General features: G+C 42.4%; 1 protein-coding gene across 4 annotated transcripts in view; it reads left to right on the top strand.

The window, feature by feature from the left end:
* ASH1L (ASH1 like histone lysine methyltransferase) overlaps positions 1–19,658 on the top strand; it is a 180,946-nt gene that overhangs the window by 156,980 nt on the left and 4,308 nt on the right. For all 4 annotated transcript variants that reach the window (XM_038543095.1, XM_038543093.1, XM_038543094.1 and 1 more), the window contains 14 exons: positions 3,253–3,361; positions 3,757–3,921; positions 4,090–4,184; positions 6,166–6,323; positions 7,706–7,858; positions 12,269–12,323; positions 12,406–12,538; positions 14,072–14,320; positions 15,065–15,151; positions 16,057–16,147; positions 17,079–17,217; positions 17,324–17,496; positions 18,452–18,618; positions 19,290–19,330. In XM_038543095.1, coding sequence (XP_038399023.1) covers positions 3,253–3,361; positions 3,757–3,921; positions 4,090–4,184; positions 6,166–6,323; positions 7,706–7,858; positions 12,269–12,323; positions 12,406–12,538; positions 14,072–14,320; positions 15,065–15,151; positions 16,057–16,147; positions 17,079–17,217; positions 17,324–17,496; positions 18,452–18,618; positions 19,290–19,330 — 1,815 coding nt within the window. The remainder of the gene's footprint in view (positions 1–3,252; positions 3,362–3,756; positions 3,922–4,089; positions 4,185–6,165; positions 6,324–7,705; positions 7,859–12,268; positions 12,324–12,405; positions 12,539–14,071; positions 14,321–15,064; positions 15,152–16,056; positions 16,148–17,078; positions 17,218–17,323; positions 17,497–18,451; positions 18,619–19,289; positions 19,331–19,658) is intronic.

A 19,658-nucleotide genomic window follows, 5' to 3' on the forward strand; every position in this document is an offset into this window, starting at 1 on the left:
GTGTAACATTGTTTGGAAGAACCAAGCATATGATTGTATTTACCTCCTTCAGTGTATTCCATTTATTTGAGGTTCAAAAGAGACAAAACTAGACTGTAGTGGTAGAGTTTGGAATTATAACAGATACTGTGTGGAAAAAGGTACTAATTGAGAGAGAAAGGTTTCTGAGAAGTTACACAGGTGTAAAGATAAATAAATTCAACAAGCTAACTATACATCTAGGATTCCATACAGGAATCCCCTCCCAGGGGTACCTGGGTGGCTCAGTTGGTTGAATGTTGGACTCTTGATTTTGGCTCAGGTCATGATGTCAGGGTTGTGGGGTCAAGCCCTATGTCTTGCTCGACATGGGGTGTGGAGTCTGCCTAAGATTTTCTCTGTTCCTCTCGCTCTGCCTCTTGCCTCTGTTGTCTTCTCTCTCTCTCTTTCTCTCCCTGCCTCCGTTACCCCCTCCCTCCCTGCCTTACCCTCTCTAAAAATAAATAAGAATTGGGGATCCCTGGGTGGCTCAGCAGTGTAGTGCCTGCCTTTGGCCCAGAGTGTGATCCTGGAGTCCCGGGATCAAGTCCCACATTGGGCTCCCTGCATAGAGCTTGCATCTCCCAATGCCTGTGTCTCTGCCCCTCTGTGTGTGTGTATGTGTGTCTCTCGTGAATAAATAAATAAAGTCTGTATGTAAGTAAATAAGTAAATAATCCCTCCAAAATTTAAGTTATTTTATTTGATAATCTCTACACCCAACATGAGACTTGAACTTAACCTTGAGATTAAGTGTCATGTGCTCTTCTAAGCCAACCAGGTGCCCCACAAATTCCTCCAAATTTTTAAAACTAGGGCAGCCCCAGGTGGCTCAGCGGTTTAGCACCACCTTCAGCCCAGGGCCTGATCCTGGAGACCGGGGATCGAGTCCCACATCAGGCTCCCTGCATGGAGCCTGCTTCTCCCTCTCCCTGTGTCTCTACCTCCCTCTCTCTCTCTCTCTCTCTCTCTCTATCTTCCATTAATAAATAATTTAAAAAAAAAAAAACACACAAATTTTTAAAACTGTACAGGGCATAATCAAATTTTAAATGTTATGATGTAGACCAAGGGTCAGCAAACTTTTTAGGTGTGCCAGTAAAAATTTACGAAGTTATAGAGGGAGTTTGCTATAGTTTGCCAGCCACTAGCATAGACTAAAAATGCTTTCTGAATTTAGGGGGAAATAAAACAAAAACTGAATATATTACATTTGACAAGGGTAGGATCCAAGCAGTTTTGATGTTTCCAACATTAGCAGGGAGGCAGGAATGAAATAAAAGAAGTTGTGGGGGATCCCTGGGTGGCGCAGTGGTTTGGCGCTTGCCTTTGGCCCAGGGCGCGATCCTGGAGACCCGGGATTGAGTCCCACGTCGGGCTCCCGGTGCATGGAGCCTGCTTCTCCCTCTGCCTATGTCTCTGCCTCTCTCTCTTTCTCTCTCTGTGACTATCATAAATAAATAAAGATTTTTTAAAAATTAAAAAAAAAAAAGAAGTTGTGGAATCAAACAGCCTGGATTTGAATCCCCTGGTTTTGGTTTTCGTTTTGGTTTTAAAGATTTTATTTATTCCTCAGAGACACAGAGAGAAAGAGGCAGAGACATAGAGGGACAAGCAGGCTCCATTCAGGGAACCTGATGTGGGACTTGATCCTGGGGATTCCAGGATCACACCCTGGGCCGAAGGCAGGTGCCAAACTGCTGAGCCACCCAGGGTTCCCAAATCCCCTGGTTTTGAATGCAGCTTACTTGCTAGTGACTAAGCAAACTGCCTAAGCCACATATACCTCCTACATAAAATAGGGATCATAATACCTATCTCATCCAGTGATTCTGAGCAGTAATGCGCTAACCCATTTGTCAGTATGACATGGTGGTTAAGATTTTGAAGCCAGGGCAGCCCTGTGGCTTAGCAGTTTGCGCCACCTTCAGCCCAGGGCGTGATCCTGGAGACCTGGTATCGAGTCCCACATCAGACTCCCTGCATGGAGCCTGCTTCTCCCTCTGCCTGTGTTTCTGCCTCTCTCTCTCTCTCTCTGTGTCTCTCATGGATAAATAAATAAAATATTAAAAAAAAAAAAAAAGATTTTGAAGCCAGACTGCCTTGATTTGAAACTCAATTTGATTCCCTCAGTTATTAGCCATGTAACTTTTGGTAACTTACTTATTAACCTCTCTGTACCTCAGCTTCCTCATTTAGAAAATGGGGGCTGTAATACTACCTAATAATAGTGCCTTCTTGGGGCACATGGGTGGCTCAGTCAGTGAAGCCTCTGACTCTTGATCTCAGCCCAGGTCTTGATCTCAGGACTTTGAGTTCAAGCCCTCAATGGGGATCCATGCTGGGCCTGGGGGAAAAAAAAAAAAAAAGGTGCCGTTTTATGCTGCTATTGGGAGGACTAAATAAGTTATTACAACAAAATGTTATAACAATCAATTAATGATACCTACAATTATTATATAAAGCATCAAGAATAGTATATGATAAATCAGTAATAAGTTACATAAAATAGAACCAAAGAGAGACTCATATACAGGGGAGAAAGATGAAGATCAGTAGGAACTAGAAGATCTTTATAGATAGGACATATGAAAATAATAATAAGTAGACTAATGCCATGTTTTAGAGGGACTTTGAATACCAAGCAGGAAAAGTTAAAACCTATTCCAACTGACAGCATAGAGAGTGTTTTCCAGAAAACTGATTGAGGACAATTAGTCTGTCAGTGTTATTAAAGCTGAAGAGATCAGGAAACAGAAAAAAAAGGCAAATTTGAAATCAGTATATCAGTTTTTCTGGATTTCAGGCAAGGTATTAAGAATCTCTGCCTTGGGGCACCTGGTTGGCTCAGTTAGTGAAGCATCTACCTTTGGCTCAAGTCATGATCTCAGGATCCTGGGATCGAGCCCCATCATCAGGCTCCCTGGTCAGCGAGGAACCTGTTTCTCCCTCTTCCTCTGCCTGCTGCTTCATTTGTTTCTCTCTCTCAAAATCTTTTTTTTTTTTTTTTTTTTTTTTTTATGATAGTCACAGAGAGAGAGAGAGAGGCCGAGACACAGGCAGAGGGAGAAGCAGGCTCCATGCACCGGGAGCCTGATGTGGGATTCGATCCTGGGTCTCCAGGATCACGCCCTGGGCCAAAGGCAGGCGCCAAACCGCTGCGCCACCCAGGGATCCCTCAAAATCTTTAAAAATAAAAAGAATCTCTACCTTTAACCCTCTTCTTTTCTGTAGGTCTGTCAATGGAGTATACCGGATTGGACTGTATGCTCTTAAAGATATGCCAGCTGGTACCGAGCTCACTTATGATTACAATTTCCATTCCTTTAATGTTGAGAAACAGGTAAGCATAATCAGTCCAAGAGGGAAGTTGAATGTTGTCACTGGCCTTCTGTAAATATGTTAACTGATCTGCAGCCATTGGGAAGTACATTGGAGAAGGCGGTTTTCACCCCACTTAGTAGGGTGCCAACTCTCCATTATGATCTCAGAACTCTGTAGAAGGAGACTACCCAGTCAAGTTTGGTGTTCAGTCAGTTCTTAACTTGCCTAGTGAAGTTTTCCCAAAATTTAATCTTTCTTTTCCATGGAAACGTATTTATATTTATTTTATTCTCAATTATTTTCCTCTGTACAAAAATATCTTGACTCAAACTTGCTTTTGGGTGTCCAGATGCTCGGGCATTCTGTTTGAACTTGTGAGACTGTAGGCCAAAAGTCCTCTCTTTCCTTTCCAAGCAACTGTGTAAGTGCGGCTTTGAGAAATGTCGAGGAATCATTGGGGGCAAGAGTCAGCGCGTGAACGGACTCGCCAGCAGCAAAAGCAGCCAGCCTGTGGCTACCCATAAAAAGTCTGGACGGTCAAAAGAGAAGAGAAAGTCAAAGCACAAGCTGAAGAAAAGGGTGAATAATGATCTCATTCATGGCTTTCCCTGCACAGCCACTGAGGGGCAGTTACAGAGATAAGGGCTACATACAAGGAGGGTGGCATCTTAAAGTGGTTCCAGTACTCTTCAAGGAGATTTCTGATTGACCCTTTCTTTCCTGCCATCTGATCCACATGTTTTTCAGAGAGGCCACCTCTCCGAAGAACCCAGTGAAAACATCAACACTCCAACAAGATTGACCCCCCAATTACAAATGAAGCCAATGTCTAATCGAGAGAGGTAAAAAGGAGGTTTTCTTGGTTCGTGTGAAGTGTTTGTCGCTTTAAAAATTATTAAACATCTGGTTGAGTCATTCTTTTTTGCAGGAGGTCTTTCACCAAGAATCAGGGATCTATAAATTTGGATGGGCAGGAGTGATATGTCTTTATTTTCCCTAATTTCTAACTGAAATTGAGCATTTCCTTCAAATATGATCATAGGCAAAATGTGTGTGTGTGTGTGTGTGTGGTATTTGCAGTTCCCATGACTACCCACCAATGTTCACATTTTCATATCCTGTTACAGTATTACAAATATCCCAAAGTATCATTTATAAGATCTCTACCTTAAAATTACTGTGGTGGTTAAACCCACCACTAGATCTTGTCATGTGTTAAAAAATTAACATTTTTTTCTATATCACAATTTCAGGGTTTTTTTTTTTTAATATTCTGAAAACATTTTCAGTATATTTGGTTTCCTTTTAACCCTGTGTACAAAAAAAATTTTTTAATCTAAAAATTTTTAAATACTTTAAAACTTTGTTCAGAGAAGGGTTGCATGGGCTTCACCAGGCTGCCAAAGGAATCCATGGCACAGAAAAGATCAAGATTCCTTGCTTTGTTGATACATTAATAGAGCAGTAAAAAAAGATCTTTAGCAATCATTTTTGCTCTTCTCTATATTCAGGTAAGATTTGTCCATGTCAGAAGCAAGCAAAGTAAATACGTATGTCCTATGTTTCAAATTGTCTTGGGACATATTCTACATCTTCCTTGACCATACATTCCAATATCTTAGAAAGTTCATCTGCATTTATTATTTTACTTTAGTCCTTCTCATCCTGTATCACTTGAGTCATAGAAATTTTAAACTTCAGGAAAACAGATCATCTAGTCCAGCGGTTTTCTGCTTTGGCTGCATATTAGCCTAGGAAGTTTTTAAAACCAACTAATAAAAAAAAAAAAAAAACTAATGCCCATGCCACACCTCAGATCACTTAAAGCAGAATTTTCAGAGGTGGAACCCAGGCAGGCATCAGTATCATAAAGCTCCCAGATGATTTCAATGTCGCAAAGTTAGGAACTATAAAATTGGTCTAATTTTAATTTACTGAGGCCTACAATTTGAGATTTAACCCAGAATCACATTTGTTTATATATGTGCACTGGGGTGGGGATCAAATTATGGAATCATCAAACTGTGGAGGGTCTTTCAAGATACACATCACTTATCTAAGCTTAGAGATCTACTTTGAGCTACTACACCGAACGTAGGTTGCCCAGTGCATGTTTATCTGAAATGTCTTTGCCTTTATCTGCCTGTCCAGTTCTTGTTACCACTAATCCTGAGCCCATGCTTCATCTTGGCAACCTCATTCAGAATTTGTGTATATATATTCGGTAAATCTCTGCCTTCAAGTCAGACTGCTTACTTGCCAGAATTTGTGCAGCTTTTAAGTGGTATTTGCCAGATATTTATAAATAATAGAGGGGAGTGTTTAATGTTATATGGAGGGGGGAAAAAGACGCAAAACTGAATTATGTTTCCCCATATGTTTGTTTTTTTTTTTTAAGATTTTATTTATCTATCTAACAGAGTCAGAGAGCACAAGTAGGCAGAGCAGCAGATGGAGAGGGAAGCAAGCTCCCCACTGAGCAGGGAACCTGATGCAGGGCTCAATCCCAGGACCCTGAGATCATGACCCAACCGAAGGCAAACATTTAACCGACTGGAACACCCAGGCGCCTCTATAATTATTTTATAATAGCTGGATTAACTGATAATTATTCCTTTATATCATGTTAACAATGGTTTAGGGGCACCTAACTGGCTCAGTCTGTAGAGTATGTGACTCTTGATCTCTGGGTTTTAAGTTCAAGCCCCATGCTGGGTATAGAGAGGACTTAAAATCTTTTTTTTAATTTAATTTTAAGAAATGGTTTACATAGTGTACATGTAACGTGCTGAGTTACTGAATAAAGAAACTTCTTCCTTATAGGAACTTCGTGTTAAAGCATCATGTATTCTTGGTCCGAAACTGGGAGAAGATCCGACAGAAACAAGAGGAAGTAAAGCATACCAGCGATAATCTCCACTCTGCATCATTATACACCCGCTGGAATGGCATCTGCCGAGATGATGGGAACATCAAGTCTGGTATAGCCTGGAAATGAAACATTCCTGTTAATTCCGTAATATTGTCTCAAAATGATTTTTTTTAAAATTTTATTTATTCATGAGAGACACATAGAAAGAGAGGCAGGGACACAGCAGAGGGCGAAGCAGGCTCCATGCAGGGAGCCTGATGTGGAACTCGATCCCGGGACTCCGGGATCACGCCCTGAGCTGAAGGCAGGCACCAAACTGCTGAGCCACCAGTTGTCCCTCAAAATGATTATTTTACTCTCATTCTAGTCAATGATTCTTTTTAGTCTGGACCAGAAAAGTTAATATCCCAGTGTACAAGCGTCTATTAGCAATCACCTGTCCATCCCATCTGTTCAAGTTCCTAGGCTGTGCTCTAGGGAATAGGAAGAAACCCCTTCACCAGCTTCCCAGACACTGCCTATGGCCTGAGAGTGTTCAGACATGTGATTGGTAGTGGGTCCCTGGTGTCCCTTCCTACCTGGAGAATAACTTGCATATGCATAAATCATTACATCATATGTGGGAAAAGATGACAGCAGTGTAAATTTGAGGACTTCTTCCCCCCACATTCAGATGAGCATAATATACACAGACCTTCTGGTTTCTGTTCTCTAAGCTTCTTGAGTGAATAATGTAATAGCACTCCTGAGTTCGATCTGTTGTCCAGAAAAGAACTGAGAGCAGAGACACTGACCTGTCCAAACATCCTTTCTAACTGCATATAGAGTGTTCAAAAGCTCATGCTCCTCTTTGAGTCTTTCCTTCTTTCCCTCAAAATGTAGAAGCAAATGTAGAAGCATATGAAGGAATCTGCTATATGGGAACTGATTGGCATAGAAATTGGCCTTATATACTATCAGTAACCTGACTGGCATGAATTTTCTGAACTTAAGTCCCAATTAGGTCCAGTCTTCTGGTAACAACAAGCTCTTCCTGAGTCTTTTTTTATAGGTCAGGCTCTGAGCTCAACACATTAAAAGCATTCTTTCATTTAATCTGCATGGTTACCTCCTGAGAGAAGCACTACCAGTATTCCCCTGGTTTAGTCAAGAAGCTGAGACACGGAGTATAAGTAACTTGTCCAAGATCACAAAGCTAAGAAGTAGCGAAGCCAGAATTCAAACACAGACTCATTTTGAGGTGCAGCTTTGCAGCCACTATGTTGTACACCATTTGGTCACTTGAGATCAGTTGCTTCTAACTTGCTGCTTTGGTCTCTGTGGTATATTCCAGGGTTTCCTGACATTTCTTTAAGGAGGAGAGAACTCCATGATCACTAATCCACTTAATCACTTCAAGGAAAATAGAGCAAATGGCAAGAATCCATGGGGGAAGAGAAAGCCACACAATGTTCTCCTTACCTAGAACTGATTTTCACTGTGTCCTTGCAGACGTCTTCATGACCCAGTTCTCCGCCCTGCAGACAGCACGATCAGTTCGAACAAGACGCCTGGCAGCAGCAGAGGAAAACATCGAGGTGGCACGGGCAGCCCGCCTCGCCCAAATCTTCAAAGAGATCTGTGATGGCATCATCTCCTACAAAGGTGACTATATTCACCCCAAGGGCTTTCTCTTTAGCTTTCTTCATGTCACATAGCCTCACCTGAGACACCGAGACCAGGAACAACTGACAGTTCGGGGCTAGGAATTGAGATTTATTTCATTTACTGACGTCAGAATGTGGGATTTATAGGACTGGTTTTAGTCTCCGGGGGGTGTTGCGAGCTTCTTTCTTTCTTTCTTTCTTTTTTTTTTTTTTTTAATATGTTATTTATTTATTCATGAGAGGCACACAGAGAGAGGCAGAGACACAGGCAAAGGGAGAAGCAGGCTTCTCACAGGGAGCCTGCTGCGGGACTCAATCCCTGAACTGGGATCACACCCTGGGCCAAAGGCAGACACTCAACCACTGAGCTACCCAGGTGTCCCATGTTGCGAGCTTCTAAATCCCTTGACCTTCTATGTAAGTCTTTGATATTTATTAGAATTTTACCATAGTTAAATACTATATTTAGAAATCATTTTTTAGCTATAGGATAGAAAGATAAAGGTCTCTGTCTTGGATGTAATTTTCCTGAATAAGGCAGGGAATTAGCAAATTAAGGAAAAGGGTGTCATGAACATATAATTTTAGTGTTTCTTTTATTTTTTTTTTTTAAGATTTTGGTAGGTGGGGCACCTGGGTGGCTCAGTCAGTGAAGCGTCTGCCTTCAGTTCAGGTCATGATCTGAGGGTCCTGGGATCAATTCAGGCATCAGGCTCACTGCTGAGCAGGGAATCTGCTTCTCCCTCTGCCCCTCCCCCAGCTTGTGCTCTCTTCTCACTTGCTCTCAAATAAATACATAAAATCTTTTTTTTTTTTTTTTTTTTTTAAGTAATCTCTACACCCAAATGGGACTCCAGTTTATAACCCTGAGATCAAAAGTCACACGTTCTACTGACTGAGCTTTTTCTAAAGCACTTTCATGCAAACACCTTTAACACTCCTTTCTTCTTTCAAGATCTCTTTTGAGTATATATTGTGAGTGATGGTTGAATAAGGAGAGTTTTTAATTTGGGGTAGGTAGTGTGGTAATGTATGTGACATTTTCTGACCAGGAAATTTGGGGGTGTTTAAAATGAGAGATTTTTAACAAATAATTGCAGCTTTTTGCCATCAACTTTGGCCTATTCCTCCCTCCCTCTCCCTAGATTTTGAGTAACTTGATTTTCCTTCTCTTTTCTTTCTCAGTCTACTGCCTGTCTCTATACCTTAGTGGCTCTTTGCAGTTTTGTTAATCTAAGGTTCTAGAGAAGAAAGGAGGAATCAGCCTGTCCTAATGTGTAAAATTTTGTGGTACCTGTTCCCTTTCCATCATGAAAAAGTCACACTCCCCATTGCCAACCAGCCCCATCTGATCTAATGTGAAACTTCTGCCAATATATCTACATGTCCCTACATGCTGGGCATGAAATTATAGTCTTTTTATCTCACTGTAGTAAATAAGTTGCTAAAGAATAAAGGTAGAATATAAAGGTAGAATCTAAATAAATAAATAAATAAATAAATAAATATAAATAAATAATAAATAAATAAATCTAAATAAATAAATAATAAATCTAAATAAATAAATCTAAAAAATAAAGGTAGAATCTAAAGGGTAGATAAATAAATAAATAATAATAAAAATAAATAAATAAATAATAATAATGAATAATAAATAAATGATAAATAATTAATAAATAAATAAATCTAAATAAATAAATCTAAAAAAATAAATAAAGGTAGAATCTAAAGGGTAGAATATAAAGGTTCCCAAAAAATTAAAGATGGAGGGGTTACGTGGGTGGCTTAGTCCGTTGAGCATCCAACTCTTGGTTTCAGCTCAGATCATGATGTTATTCTCTGTATTCTCTGTGTCGTGAGATCAAGCCCCATGTCAAGCTACACACTCAGCACAGAGTCTGCTTAGGATTCTCTCTCTCACTCTGCCCCTTTCCCCTGCCTCCTACATGCTCACTCCCCTTCTCAAACAAATACAAATAAATAAATCTCAAAAAAAAAAAAAAGGAAAGAAAAAAAATACAAGAATTCAAAATATAAATAGGTAGAAAATACCATATGAGCCAGTAATCACACTATTTATCCAAAGAAAATGAAAATACTAATTCAAAAAGATAAATGCATCCCTATATTTTTTGCAGCATTATTTTTTTTAAGATTTTATTTATTTATTCATAAGAGATACAGAGAAAGAGAGAAGCAGAGACCTAGGCAGAGGGAGAAGCAGGCTCCATGCAGGGAGCCTGATGTGGGACTCCATCCCGGGACCCCAGGATCACGCCCTGGGCTGAAGGCAGGCGCCAAACCACTGAGCTATCCAGGAGTCCCTGCAGCATTATTTTGAATAGCCAAAATACGGAATCAGCCCAGGGTCCATCCATAAATGAATGGTAAAGAAGAGGTGGAATATACATACAATGGAATATTACTTGGCTATGAGTAAAAAGGAAATCTTGCCACTTGTGACAACTTGGGTGGACCTACAGAGCATTATACTTAGTGAAGTAAGTCAGACAAATCCCTGTGATTTCACTTGTATGTGGAATCTAAAAAGCAAAATGAGCAAATAGATTCTTAAATACAGAGAACAAACTGGTGTTTGCTGGAGGGTAGGGGTGGGAAGTGGAGGTATGAATTAGATAAAGGGGATTAAGAGGTACAGACTTGCTGTCACAGAATAAGTTATAGAGATTAAGAGTACAGCATAGAGAACGTAGTCTACGGTTGAGCCTCTGCCTTCAGCTCAGGGCATGATCCCGGGGTCCCGGGATCAAGTCCCACTCGGGCTCCCCACATGGAGCCTGCTTCTCCCTCTGCCTATGTCTCTGCCTCTCTCTGTCTCTCATGAATAAATAAATAAATATTAAAAAAAGAGAGAGAGAACATAGTCTGTAATAGTGTGGTGACAGATGGTGACTGCACTTATGGCAGTGAATGTTGTGTAACATGCAGAATTCTCAGATCACAATGTTGTGCACCTGAAACTAATACAACATTGTATGTTAACTATACATCAGTAATAAAATAGAATTTTTTTTTTTTTCATGAGACACACACAGAGAAAGAGGCAGAGACACAGGCAGAGGGAGAAGCAGGCTCCATGCAGGGAGCCCGACGTGGGACTCGATCCCGGGTCTCCAGGATCACGCCCTGGGCTGGAGACAGCGCTAAACCGCTGACCCACCCGGGCTCCCCTAAAATAGAATTTTTTTAAAGATTTTTATTTATTTGAGAAAGTGTACACACAAGCAGGGGAGGAACGAGAGAGAGGGAGAGAGAGAATGTCAAGCAGACTCCCCACTGAGGACAAAGCTGACACGGGCCTCAATCTCATGACCCTGAGATCTTGACCTAAGCCAGAACCAAGATTCAGAAGCTTAACCGACTGAGCCACCCAGGTGCCCCATAAAATAGAATTTTTAAAAAGAATGTAGGTAAAGTAGTGAGAGTAACCCCATAGCCTGAATTGTTTTCATAATATAAAGTAAACTGTTGGGATCCCTGGGTGGCGCAGCGGTTTGGCGCCTGTCTTTGGCCCAGGGCCCGATCCTGGAGACCCGGGATCGAATCCCACATCGGGCTCCCGGTGCATGGAGCCTGCTTCTCCCTCTGCCTGTGTCTCTGCCTCTCTCTCTCTCTCTCTGTGACTATCATTCATAAATAAATAAATAAATAAATAAATAAATAAATAAATAAATAAATAAATAAATAAATAAATAAAAATATATAAATATATAAATATATAAATATATAAATAAATAAATAAATAAAGTAAACTGTTACAAGAAAACAGGTCTCAGGGCAGCCCCAGTGGCACAGCGGTTTGGCGCCGCCTGCAGCCCGGGGCGTGATCCTGGAGACCCTGGATTGAGTCCCATGTTGGGCTCTCTGCATGGAGCCTGCTTCTCCCTCTGCCTATGTCTCTGCCTCTCATTCTCTCTCTCTGTGTCTCTATAAATAAATAAATAAAATCTTAAAAAAAAAAAAAAATCGGGTCTCAGAAAATATTTACAGTACTAAATTATTCATTATCTGGAATTTAATTGAAGCCAAACCAACAAAATAACATTAACTGTGGTCTATTAACAAGAACTAGAAAATATTTTTTGGTTAAGATGCTCTTTGCTTTAGAAGAACTTGTAAAGCAGGGAATTGTCCTCAGCAGCCTCACTGCCTCAACAATTTATTATCCTTCACTGCCCATCTTCAGGGTCATCCTCAAAGTAGCTTCTCTCCTACTAAGTACCCACATTTCTGAAGAGTCCTGTATATTCACGGTCAGGCCTCATTTAAAGCTTAGATTTTTGTTTTTCCTGACTTCTAATTTGGGGAATAATACATTTTCAGCAAGGAGTTAGTACTTGCCTCCTTTGTGTCACATAGTCCTTCTAAACCTTGCCTTCTTTTGCAGATTCTTCCCGACAAGCTTTGGCAGCACCCCTCTTGAACCTCCCCCCAAAGAAAAAGTAAGTGCACAAATGTGGAACTCCTCTGAGTTCTATACCAGGATCAAGTGTCCCAGACTGACACCCTGGCTTTCTGCCTCAGGAATGCTGATTACTATGAGAAGATCTCAGAGCCCCTGGACTTGGCCACCATAGAGAGGCAGATCCTCACCGGCCATTACAAGACCGTGGAGGCCTTTGACGCTGACATGCTCAAGGTGTTTCGGAATGCTGAGGTACTGATGCCGATTTCATACATGGATTTAAGAAGTTTGTTTTGAAGAAGAGGTGGGCAAAGGGTGGGCTAAACAGAGGATGGGCATTAGGGAGGGCCCTTATGCTGAGCTCTGGGTGACGTACATAAGTGGTGAATCACTGAATTCTCCAGAAATCAATATTACACTATAGGTTAACTAACTATACTTTAAATAAAAACTTTAAAGGAAAAAAAGTTTGTTTTGAAGAGAACTATTCTAGAAGTTTAAGGTTTTTACTTTATATCACCCTTTGTATTTCTGGGTAAAAAAGGCAGCAATTTTTATTGAGCACCCTTTGTATAAGGGTTACAGAGTGCTAAATTATACTCCCTAAAAAGAAATTTCTGTAAAAACCTAATATAGAGGGAGTGCCTGGGTGGCAAGTTTGGTGGGTATATGACTCTTGGTTTCAGCTCAGGTCGTGATCTCAGGATCATGAGATCAAACCGCACATGGGGCTCATGCTCAGCAGGGAGTCTCCGTGAGAATCTTGCCTCTGCTCATTCCCCCACCCACTCATGTGTGCATGCACGCTCTCTCCCTAGATGAATGGATAAATCTTGGGGCGTGGAAACAGAATTTAGTATTGAACCTTTGTAGTTACATAATACATTTTAACATACTAAAGTCATATCTGTATTTTCTTCCCTCAAGACAATAAGTACATGTGAAATACACAGAATTATGTATAATAAATAGAAGTTAATTGAAGGATGGAATTGAGGGACATTAGACTAAAAGGTCATAGACTAGGTGAGGCTCATTGAAGAAAATGTGGCCTTGAACTGATTTGAAGGAAAAGATGGATATTGTATGGTACATAGAAAAGAGGAAGTTTTTCAGTGATTTTGAAGAACCTTAGAGAGGAATTGGAAGGATACAAGGGGCTACAGGATCAAGGAGGAATTAGGATGAAGACAGAAGCGAGAGAAGAACAGACAAGTGAAAGAATGAGGTCAGTCCTGAATCACAACATGCTTTCTGCTGAAACCCAGCTTCCATATTCAGAGCTTATAGCTCTGTCCCAAGCATCTCCAAGACGCTCCAAGAGCATCCCGAGCATCTGTCAGTACAGAACTTGCGCGCACTACATTTGTGATGATTATTCCTATTCCATGGTCACTATGTATTTAATCCAATGGACAGTAATGCCTATGGCTGACTTGAATGACAGAGCAACAGAGCAGATGGGAAACCATCATGTAGATCCTAATTTTTATTCATGTTAGTTGATACTTGATGGTATTGAAAATCTGTTAACCAAAGTGGGAGGACAATGAAAATCCTATTGCCTCCTCAGGGTCTGTGTGTGTGTGTGTGTGTGTGTGTGTGTGTGTGTGTGTGTGTGTGTGTGTGTTGGAAGCCCTGCCCCTAGCATGGGGCTCAAACTCACCACCCTGAGATCCAGAGTTGCAGTGCCACAAACTAAGCTGGTGGCCAGACATCCCTCTTCAGGTACATTTTTAAGCCATGTTGAGAAGACCGAACATTTCTATGTTCTGCTTTCTTCAGAAGTACTACGGGCGTAAATCCCCAATTGGGAGAGATGTTTGCCGTCTACGGAAGACCTACTACAACGCCAGGCATGAGGCATCAGCCCAGATTGATGAGATTGTGGGAGAGACAGCAAGTGAGGCCGACAGCAGCGAAACATCTGTCTCTGAGAAGGAGAACGTGCATGAGAAGGATGACGATGTGATCCGCTGTGTCTGTGGCCTCCACAAGGATGAGGGCCTCATGATCCAGTGTGACAAGTGCATGGTGAGCCCTGAGCAGGGCACAGGCCTGCTCCTTGGGGGCATGGTGGCCACCTGGCAGAAGGCCTCTGGGCTTGATTTGCCTGCTGTACAGGAACTTTAGCTCTGCCTTGGTGTCTCCCATCTCTCACTATTCACCAGATTGCCTTTCTCCCATTTTATACCTCTTTAATTTGATCCTTCCCTTCCTTTTCCACATCTTGTTCTCTCTGCCCCCTTCCCATTGTTCACATCTCACATAGTCTGGATCGAGGAGGATGCTTTTGTGCAGGATAGGAGCTCCTGATGGAAGAATGTCTGAGCCCACCACCTTACTGAAATGGGAAGTGGAGCCTAGGGGGGTAGGGCCCGCCAGCAGTCTGGTTGGGTGGGGGGGTAGGGGGGGTGCTGCAGTTAGGCAGCTGCCCAGAGAAGCATCATGTGGCTATGGCCCCCCCCAAACAGCCTGGGCACCGGTGCGTGCTCCTTAGTGCTACATTCATTCATCCTCTTCTTCTCTGTCCAGCTCCTCACTTCATTTTCCCAGATGTATATATTATGAACCAAACAATATACATGTGTTCAGACAGGTTCCTACTGTTTCTCTCCTATTTCTCACTCCCCGACTTATCCCTTAGTTCCTGTTTGACTTTATCCTGTCCTGCTGCAATTCTTTTTTTTTTTTTTTTTTTTTTTTTTTTAAATTTTTAGCTCCCAGCACTTCTCTCAATAAGTCCAAGTCCTCCCTCAACTACTGTTTTCCCCACAGGTATGGCAGCACTGTGACTGTATGGGGGTGAACTCAGACGTGGAGCATTACCTGTGTGAGCAGTGTGACCCGAGGCCTGTGGACAGAGTAAGCTGCCCTCTGCTGATACTCTGATCTACACGTAGGAGGTTTAGCACATGCTATCTTACCTGCCCAGCTCCTGATGCACTGAATTTACTTTGATAAGTTACTCAACCTGGACCTTAGTTTCTTATATTTAACACTAGGGTAATAATTCTGCCCTTTCTTTTCTCAAGTGTGTGGTCAAAGGGGAAATAAAATACTTAGAAACCTGTGGAAGGAATGGTACTATATAAACACTGTCAATTTTCCATGAGGGAAGTACTTGTGAAGTCCAGAACTCGAGTACTGTAAATATCTCTTGTGTTAAGCAATGTTGACGTGAAAGGAGCATGATTCCGAGTCAACACAGGTTAGTCTTAAACCCTTCCAGGACAGATGGTGGATGGGGTAACTTGCCCAAGTTACTAAGTGAGTTTTTGTCCTGGTTCTGCTATGTTTATACGTGTGATCTCGGGCAGGTCTTTTCTATGAAGGGAAGTGTTTTAGGCGGTAGTTCTTAACAGCGGTGTTGTTATTTTGAGCGGACATTTCTGTGCTGTGAGGGAATGTCTGACTTCCCTGGCCCTTGGGCACTGAACGCTGGTAACTTTTCTGAGTCATTATGACAATCAGTCCCCTTCACACATTATCATGCTCCCAAGGGGGTATAAGAGCAGCCACATAGTTAGTGCTTTATGCAGCTAGTTTGGGATACTTGGCCTGTCAGGTTTGTTCTCTGCCTTCACACTCCCAGTTCAACTTCAGTTGCTTTCATCTTTGTTCGCATGTGTGTTGTGTTGAAATGACTAAACAGTAAGTGTTAAGTTGTTTGCAAATTCTGGGTTTGAGGTCTTTTCCTCTTGAATGGAAATCAATAGGCTGGATATAGTCACTGCAGCCCTTATCTGTTAGCTTTCCGTTCTTACCAGGAGGTACCCATGATCCCTCGGCCCCACTATGCCCAGCCCGGCTGTGTCTACTTCATCTGTTTGCTCCGAGATGACCTGTTGCTTCGTCAAGGTGCGTACACAAAGCTGACTTTACCTTTCTGAGTGCAAGGAGTATCTGCTCTCTGCATAGTAGTTATTGTCACCACATGACCTTGAATTCAGTTGACCCTTGGACAATGCAGGGTATAGGAGCCACCAACCCCCTCCCCATGGTCAGAAATCCACATATGGGGATGCCTGGGTAGCTCAGTGGTTGAGCATCTGCCTTTGGCTCAGGGCGTGATCCTAGAGTCCTGGGATCAAGTCCCGCATCGGGCTTCCTTCATGGAGCCTGCTTCTCCCTCTGCCTGTGTCTCTCCCTCTCTGTCTCTCTCTCTGTCTCATGAATAAATAAATAAAATCTTAAAAAAAAAAAAAAAATATGACTTTTGACTCCTCCGAAACCTAACTAATAGCCTACCGTTGACCAGAGACTTACTGATAACATATAAATAGCCAATTAACACATATTCTGTGTGCTACATGTATTTATATACTGCATGCTTACAATAGAGTAAGCTAGAAAAAAGAAAATGTTAAAAAAAAAACGTAAGGAAGGTTTTTTTACATTATATCTACCGTAATTCATCAAAAGTCTGAGTATAATTTGACCCATGCAGCTCAAACCCATGTTGTTCAAAGGTTGACGGTATAGGTTTGTATGTACTTCAGTCCTTAGGCTTTTATACATTTCTCCTCCACCAAATAAAAATTAGGAGAAACCAGGAGATCATAAAGCTAATTTTAGGACTGAGAAAAACATATAGGATTCTAAGAGATGGGAGACCTCCCTCGTGCCATTCTCATAGTCTAGAATTGATGTTCATCGCCATTAGACTCCCAGTTGTAGCTCTCTGTATCTGTTGTTTTAGATTTCCAGCCCTTCTGTGTAGACCTTGGGTCGGACCAGTGGGCATCTAACAGTTCACAGGCATCATTTAATTTGTCCTGTGCCTTCCTAGGTGACTGTGTGTACCTGATGCGAGATAGCCGGCGCACCCCTGATGGCCACCCAGTCCGCCAGTCCTACCGACTGTTATCACACATTAACCGAGATAAACTTGACATCTTCCGCATTGAGAAGCTCTGGAAGAATGAAAAGTATGTGTTGAGGTCCTCTCTCTTCTTCCAGCTCTGCCTTCCAGCACAGAGCTGAATATCGCCTAGGATCTTGCCAGTTTACTAAACCTCTCCCTTTCTTCCTTAGAGAGGAACGGTTTGCCTTTGGTCACCACTACTTCCGCCCCCACGAGACCCACCACTCTCCGTCACGCCGCTTCTATCACAATGAGCTATTTAGGGTACCACTCTATGAGATCATTCCCTTGGAGGCTGTGGTGGGGACCTGCTGTGTACTAGACCTTTATACATACTGTAAAGGTAAGTGACCTGAGCTGCTGAAGAAATGACCTCCTGTCCCCTAATCCTTGCTCTGCAATTACCACTCTGTTCTTACTGTTCCTGTCTGATCAAAGATTGTCCCAGACCAGCTGTGAAGCTTCTTTTACCTAGCACTTGGTACTCAGTAAATGTTAATCCTCCCTCTTTTTTTAAATTTAGTTAGCATTTCTTAATAATGTGTACTTGGCATTCTATTAGTATCATCACAATGTATGTTTTTCCACCCACCCACTCCAAAATCCCAAAGGCCAGCGTCAACTCTGGACATTAAACAAATCAAAAAAGCACACTAGCCTTTTAAGCTCTATGGTTAACAGTGTAGGCTGTGTAGTCAATCAACTGTACATTCCAGCCCCACCACTTTTTACCTGTGTGTCCATGGGCAAGTTAACTAATCTCCTGGCAGTGGGAATTCATACCTATCCTAGTGTTTTGTGAAGATTAAATGAAGTAATGTACAAAACACTTGGCCCAATTTGGGCTCACAGTAAAAGCTCAGTATGCTTGTCACCATTGGTGAGCTTGGCTCCCTCGCCTACTTAGTATCGCATAGCAGTTGGTCCAGAAGAATACGTACTCCATTCAAGCATTGGCTGCTGGGGGCTCCATCCCCCAGTTATTAAGTGCTTATTTCCCAGTGTGCTCCCATCATTCATCCTGCCTTTCCTTTCCTAACGTCCCCACACTCTGCTCTGTGTTCCCTCATGGATTCCCTGCAGCACTTGGATGCGCTGCCTATCTGGTTCCTTCCCACCCTGTGACCTGCCCTTAATCCCTGAGAGACACGCACACCCCTCTCCTTTCTCCTGCAATCACCAGATGGCTCTCACAATCACTACAGTGTCCCCTCCCAGTCGTGTGGGCTCATCTCTGGGCAGTTCAGGGTGAAGGAGGGGAAGAGAGGAGGGTTCTTTAACAGTATTTGAACTCCTAGGGAGACCCAAAGGAGTGAAGGAGCAAGATGTATACATCTGTGACTATCGGCTTGACAAGTCCGCACACCTGTTTTACAAGATTCACCGGAATCGCTATCCTGTCTGCACCAAACCCTACGCCTTTGACCACTTCCCCAAGAAGCTCACTCCTAAAAGAGATTTCTCAGTAAGCCCCATCCTCTTACCTGTCATGTTAAGGCAGTATAGTTTGTGCATGAAATCCCTAGGGTAGGAACCTTCAAGCTCTCTGCTTCTTCATCCTGTTAGTCCATCCCAAACTCAGGGAATCTGTCTCTAGGTGGGAGTTTTTTTTTTTTTTTAAGTAGGTTCCATGCCTAGCAGAAATTATGGCTGCTCTCCTGGAATGTATAGAAACCATCTAACCAGAAACCAAACTCCATGTTCCTATTCTTCATATAATTATGTTTTTGGATTTTTCTAAACAGTATTTATTTTATATTCTCTCTCTCACCACCACACCCTCATCTAGACTTCTTTGGTCTTCTTGCTCAGGCAACAGCTCACAGATTAGCTTTGAAGCCCCAACCTTAACTACTTAGATGTTAGGATATAGCAAACAGGATTGGGAGCCCATCCCTCTCCCTGTCATCATAGGCTTATAAGACACCAAAACTACCATGGTGTCTTGTATTGGTACAATACCCAAAAATTGAAAGAATTTCTGACATTAAAATACAGCCTCCCAGCTCATCAGCGCTTTAGCCCTGTTTTTTGCTTCCTGTATTTCCTTCCCTCCCCAGCTCCCTTTTCCTGAGCTGGCCCCAGGTCATCTGATCCAGCTTCTGCACTATACTTACCACTTCCCTTTCTTTGCAGCCTCATTATGTCCCAGACAACTACAAGAGGAACGGAGGGCGGTGAGTCCCCTGGGATGTGAGGAGAGCCTATAAGGGGTTGGCCAACTACTTGGGTGGAGCAAGAGAACCGCCACCTGCCCACTAGGCCCCACCCGAGGACTGGGGATGCTCTGACAGAGTAGCCCAGGGCAGTGGTATCAGTAGGCACAGTCTGCTGAGGGAGTGTTAGGGTTAGGGAGGGAGGCCTATAAGGAATAGAGAGAAGAAAAAGAAGATTTGGAACAGAACTCTAGACAGATTTCTGAAGGCTTTTCTCATTATCCAGAGGGGTGTCAGCTCTTGGGACGTCTGTCAAGGACCTGCCATCAAGTAGCTGTTAGGTGCAGAG

Source organism: Canis lupus, chromosome 7, assembly GCF_011100685.1.
Source record: "Canis lupus familiaris isolate Mischka breed German Shepherd chromosome 7, alternate assembly UU_Cfam_GSD_1.0, whole genome shotgun sequence".
In the NCBI taxonomy this organism is placed as follows: Eukaryota; Metazoa; Chordata; class Mammalia; order Carnivora; family Canidae; genus Canis; species Canis lupus.